Source organism: Physeter macrocephalus, chromosome 9 (genome assembly GCF_002837175.3).
Source record: "Physeter macrocephalus isolate SW-GA chromosome 9, ASM283717v5, whole genome shotgun sequence".
Lineage (NCBI taxonomy): Eukaryota > Metazoa > Chordata > Mammalia > Artiodactyla > Physeteridae > Physeter > Physeter macrocephalus.
This window is the reverse complement of record NC_041222.1, coordinates 47,657,153-47,663,152: the sequence shown is the minus strand read 5'-3', so window position 1 is coordinate 47,663,152 and position 6,000 is coordinate 47,657,153. Positions and strand designations below refer to the sequence as shown.

Genomic DNA, 6,000 nt, shown 5'->3' with positions numbered 1-6,000 from the left:
GCACAGGCTCTGGACGCGCAGGCTCAGCAGCCATGGCTCACGGGCCCAGCCGCTCCGCGGCATGTGGGATCTTCCTGGACCGGGGCACGAACCTCTGTCCCCTGCATCAGCAGGCGGACTCTCAACCACTGCGCCACCAGGGAAGCCCCCTGATTATACAGAGTCTTAAAGGCTAGGATAAGATGCTTAGATTTTATTGTAATATGATGGCAAGCCTATTGGAAGGTTTAACCAGGTGAAAGTCACAATCTGATGTAACCTCACAGTGTGTGGGGAATAGATTTGAGTTCAGGAAGAATGGAAGCAGGGAGACCAGCTAGGAGGTCATGGCAGCAGTCCAGGAGAGAGGAGGGTGGGGGCTTGGACCATGGTGGTAGCTGTAATAATAGAGAGAAGGGAAAAAAATTTAGATTTATTTTGGAGATATAGTCAACAGAACTTGCTGATGGATTGATGTAAGGAGTGAGAGTGGAATCAAGGATAAATCCTAGATTTTTGGCTTGAGTAACTAGTACTGGTTCCTCTGATGGGAAGGTAGGGGAGAGCTGATTTGTGGAAAAAAGTCAAGAGTTCTATTTTGGACCTGTTATGTTGGAGATACTATAAGACACTTAAGGTGAAACTTGAGAGATGAATAGAATCTCAGCAGGATGGGAAGGAAGAAAGGATGTTTTGTAAGAAATAGCATAAGCTGAGGAAGTGCAGAGCAGAGGAGGGAAAGAGGCATCATCAGTCCTTTGTGGCTGGAGCATGTCTGAGAAAGGAAGAAGAGAAAGAAATATGATGAAAAATGCAGTTTGATCCTTGTTAGAATCCAAACATTCATATTAAATGGAATAAGTAGGAAGAAATTAATCCATAATATTATTTGATGTAAGGTCAGTTATTTTCTACAGTTGATGCACCAAAATATACCCTCATCAGAATTCTTCAGACAAATAAAAGAGGAGTCACAAAACAGTAAAGTTGAGACAGGCTGGGACCTGGGACCCTTTGCTACAATGCGTGTACCTGGACACACCTATCCTCCAGCAACGAAATACAAAGAAACTATATGGGACTAAAAATAACTGCGTTCATGGGCAGTTGGGGCAAATTCTGGACAAAAGATACAAAGAGACCAAAAAACCCACCTGCCACTTCTGAAGAGCCTGGAGCAAAAACAGGGTGTTGGGGAGCAAATGCAGGGTACTGACCATGCCGCCTGCACTCAATACACCCCACCGGAGGGGTGGGCAAAACACCTAAGCCACCCTCTGGCCTGATCCCTGGACACAGCTCTACCCTCACCCCCTTATAAGGAACCAGCTCGCCCCACCTCCGGGACCGAGCAAGCAAGGGAAACATTATTTGTTTTTGCTCCCTCCTGAGGTCGCAGGGGCCCGAATAAAGCCTTGTCTGAGTTTCTTATCTGGCCTCTAGTCAAAGGCCAGGAACCCTGGTCAGTATCAAAGCTACCTCACTGACTACAGTTACTTTTTTCGTGGTGGTCTGTACAGGGGCCACTCTTGGTCCAAACCACTTGTGTAGCACCTGTTTTGTAGAAGGCACCTTCTCCATCCTTTAGCTCAGTGATTCTTAATCATATTACACCCAAGATGATCTTTTGGCAATGAGTATTTCATACTATCCGTTTTACCATACTGAAATAATATTCACAGTTAATATAACCAATTATATAGGTCACTGCAAAAAATATATAGTATTCCAGCCATAATATAAAGGAGAAATACAAAGGAAAATGATTTAAAATAAAATGACATGTATACTAATATGTAAATGTTGAGCAAAATGTAATATTTGGATGTGATATGATTTTCAAAATGCCAAAAGGGGGGCTTCCCTGGTGGCGCAGTGGTTGAGAGTCCGCCTGCTGATGCAGGGGACACAGGTTCGTGCCCCGGTCCGGGAAGATCCCACATGCTGTGGAGCGGCTAGGCCCATGAGCCATGGCCGCTGAGCCTGCGTGTCCGGAGCCTGTGCTCCACAACGGGAGAGGCCACAACAGTGAGAGGCCCGCGTACCACACACACAAAAAATAATGCCAAAAGGGTCTTGGTAAATATACAAACAAAGCAAAGTACAGTTGTTCTTTAATTTACATGGTACTTGCATTCCTGAAAATTCAGTGTATTTTTAAGTTGTACAAAAAAATGCTTTGTGTTTATATATAACAGTTAGATTCCAGGCTCAGATAACTATAAAAAGTTTTCTTGCCTGAAAGAATGTCTGGTAGGATGTTAAAAAGTCATGCAGGGGTGTCTTGAGCATTGCAGCATACGTTGAACTTTGGTTCCTGCCTGTGAAATTTCTCCACAAATTTCCAAATTGTCCCTGGGTTTGGTACCAGTACTGCTGAGAACCACAGCTCTGGCTGTTCTCTGAGCCATTGGCACACTGACATTCCTGCATCACAGAACACATGGAACCCTAGTCTACACTGTAACCTTTGAGTGAACAGGGCATTGTCTGCCTGTTCTATCCCTAGGACCTGGCCCTCGGTATGTCCTTCGAAAACATTTGTCGATGTTGGATGGAAAGAGATGGATGGAAAGAGATTTTTCCCTTTTGTTCTATTTTGTGGAGCAACCCTTTAGATAGTCTTTTTCTCTGCAGTGACTTGGGAAGGCTTTTAAAAATTATGCATGAAACAAAAAGTAGTAGAAGTCGTTGCCTCTTGAATAACAGGTGCTGTGATCAAAATGTCTATTTTTATCTGAGTGCCGTCTCTGCCATCACTTGTCTAAGCTTTTATTTTGTTAAACTCAGGGATGTAGATACATCACTTTCAGAACATAAATCTACTTATGCCTTTTTTCCTTTGTTTCTAGCGTGGGAAGAGTTGGCCTACTATGAAGAAAACACACGGGACTTTCTCTTCCCTGAACCCAGGCTGACACCTTCGCACCCTGGGATGTGTAGGGAGGTGCTCATGAAGACAGTTGAAGGTTTTCCGGTAAGTGATCTGTGCCCAGCTGGGCTTCTGTTGGGAGAGGAATTCTTGCGACCTGAACATTTTATTCCTGACAGGACCAGTTTGTGGGCAGATCACTTCATCTTGGTTAGTGCTCCTGTTGTTCTCTTCAGCAGCCCTGATTAGATGCCCCACTCAAAATAATAAATGATACTGATTCCCACTATTGATCTGAGATGTGGGAGTCTTTTTTTTTTTCATTAAATACATTCATTTTGGCTTTCTTCCCACATCGAAATACTCGAAGTAACCAACATTACTGTGGATTGCCCTGGTTCCTGTAGGAGTACCATATTTTAGCACCATTTATAAGAATACAGATCAAGGCATTTTTCATTATATAAAAGGTCTTAAGTACAAAAAATTATTTTAAAGTTCAGAATTAAGCTCAACCACCCCTGGTTATCGGGAAAAAGATTGCCAAGACTGTGGTTATCTCCAGCCCCGTATCCTTTCCTTGGATTACCCATGTTTTGGTGAGTTCACCCCTGTGCCACAACTACACCCAAGAAATCAACAAGAATGAGATAAAGCTCTGGTCAGTGTTCTCCCTCACTATTAATGAGCATTCAAAATATGGAAATATACAGATGGCTTGGGAACAGAGATATACATAATAAATGGCTTGTTGATATGACTTTTCACTACATCTATTATCTCCAGGCTTAACGACCACTCTGTATAGTTCAATTATACTTACTAACCCATTCCACCATTCCCAGTAATAAATTTCAATTTACCATAAAAAAAAAGCAAACGGCACAGCTCACCTTCACCCTCCCAAATGTGGTCAGGTCTCAGGCTGTGAGACCTCGCATACTTAAGAACGTCATTTTGTGACTGCAGGCCAGTGAGCAGGCACATTCATACACACGCACACATCCCTTCTGGTCACGGCCGAGCCTGCCTTGCTCCTACTAGTACTGCTACCAAGGGTGGGAGCAGCCAAACCAGTTTAGTTTTGTGCTTCTCATGGCTCCAAGTTATTAACTGGATCACACAGGTATTAATCATCAGCTGCCCATGTCTTAATTCACTGCATAACTCAGCACTGGCTCCCTGATCTCTCCAGCCACTCAGAAGAGATCACCAAGAAGGTTTTCCAAAAGAGTTAAGCATTACATAGTCTTCTTCTGTTAAATAGGGAATTTAAACTTTAGAAGAAGGAATTTACAGAATCCACGCACAGAAGTCTTCCACTGGTTCAGATTTTTATCCTTGTATAACGTAAGCCATGGAGGTCTGTCAGGCATGAGATGTGGGAGTCTTATCTAACCATTCTAAGTCACTGCCATATTCACACCATCACATAGTTATAAAAAGGTTGCTTCTTTCACATCTTTTTTTAATTTTAAAATTTTTTATTGAAATATAGTTGATTTACAATGTTGTGTTAGTTTCTGGTGTATAGCAAAGTGATTCAGTTTTATATATATAATATATATATAATTCAGTTTTATATATATTATATATAATAATATGTTATTATTTATATATATTATATATAATAATGTGTTATTATTTATATATATTCTTTTTCAGATTCTTTTCCATTATGGTTTATTACAGGATTTTTTTTGAATTAATTAATTTTATTTATTATCTGCTGGGTTGGGTCTTCGTTGCCACGCATAGGCTTTCTCTACTTGTGGCGAGCGGGGGCCACTCTTCATGGCAGTGTGTGTGCTTCTCATTGCGGTTGCTTCTCTTGTTGCGGAGCACGGGCTCTAGGAGCACAGGCTTCGGTAGTTGTGGCACGTGGGCTCGGTAGTTGTGGCTCGGGGGCTCTAGAACACAGGCTCAGTAGTTGTGGCGCACGGGCTTAGTTGCTCTGCAGCATGTGGGATCTTCCCGGACCAGGGATCGAACCCATGTCCCCTGCATTGGCAGGTGGATTCTTAACCACTGCGCCACTAGGGAAGTCCCTATTACAGGATATTGAATATAGTTCCCTGTTCTATATATAGTAGGAACTTGTTGTTTATCTATTCTATATGTAGCAGTTTGTATCTGCTAATCTCAAACTCCTAATTTATCCCTCCCCCACCCCCTTTCCCCTCTGGTAACCATAAATTTGTTTTCTGTGTCTGTTTTTTCATCTCCTCTTAATGCAGACTAACTGAAAGATTTAATATCAGTTTATTTAATCATAACTATTGTTTTAGTAATAATAATAGTAAAATAGAGTAGCGATAGTAATAATGCTACCTCTCATTTATTTTGTGCTTGGGTTTTTTCATGTGATATATTATTTTCCTCATAACAGTTCTTAAGTCAGCCAAGGCAGATAGATATTATGTTCTCTACTTAATGGAGGGGAAACTGTCAGAGGTTCACAGACTGATACTATTGAAGGATCTTAAAAGATACAGCAGTTATTTAGTAGATTATCTAACTGTTTTGGGGGCATTATCTGAACCCAAATTCCAAATATTCATTTTGATGTTATCTGGGATGATTTTTAACACTGCAGAAACTCTGACAATTTTCTTTACTTTTATGTCACTTGGATGACGTCTGTTTTAAGGGCCACATCCTTGTGAATTATAAAAAGCATACTTAATACTCAACTTTTCTGTTACTGCCCCATGAATCACCATTATTATAATTTAATAAAGTGTTATTGTCTCCATTTTGTTGAGAGTACTGTGCAGAATACATAACATGCAGGACCCCTGTTTCTAGGATGTTTATGATGACAGGACTTCTAGTTCTAATACTTCAAACAGCAAGCATTCATCAAAAGTTCTCCTAATCTGAATTCCTAATGAGCATAACTTTAAGTCCTCCGATAATCTTTGAAGGTTTGGTGAATATCACTGACATCACTTTTTTTTTCTCAGAAATGTTCTTTGTGTATCACTTATACCCATGGTACTTGTGAGATGCTTGTCTTTATTATGTTGAGTTATTGGGATTTTGCTCTTCAGAAGCAAAAAGGGATAAAAACTGGTGAGAATTAGGTGGGAGATACTCTTTATATTAACTTTGGTTTCCCAAGTTTTCTATTAAATAAATTCTATCTA

The 6,000-nt window shown here is 40.9% G+C and overlaps 1 protein-coding gene across 9 annotated transcripts in view; it reads left to right on the top strand.

The window, feature by feature from the left end:
* Positions 1-6,000, top strand: part of SPATA6L (spermatogenesis associated 6 like) — a 65,007-nt gene that overhangs the window by 32,178 nt on the left and 26,829 nt on the right. For all 9 annotated transcript variants that reach the window (XM_055087188.1, XM_055087191.1, XM_055087189.1 and 6 more), the window contains one exon: positions 2,832-2,956. In XM_055087188.1, coding sequence (XP_054943163.1) covers positions 2,832-2,956 — 125 coding nt within the window. The remainder of the gene's footprint in view (positions 1-2,831; positions 2,957-6,000) is intronic.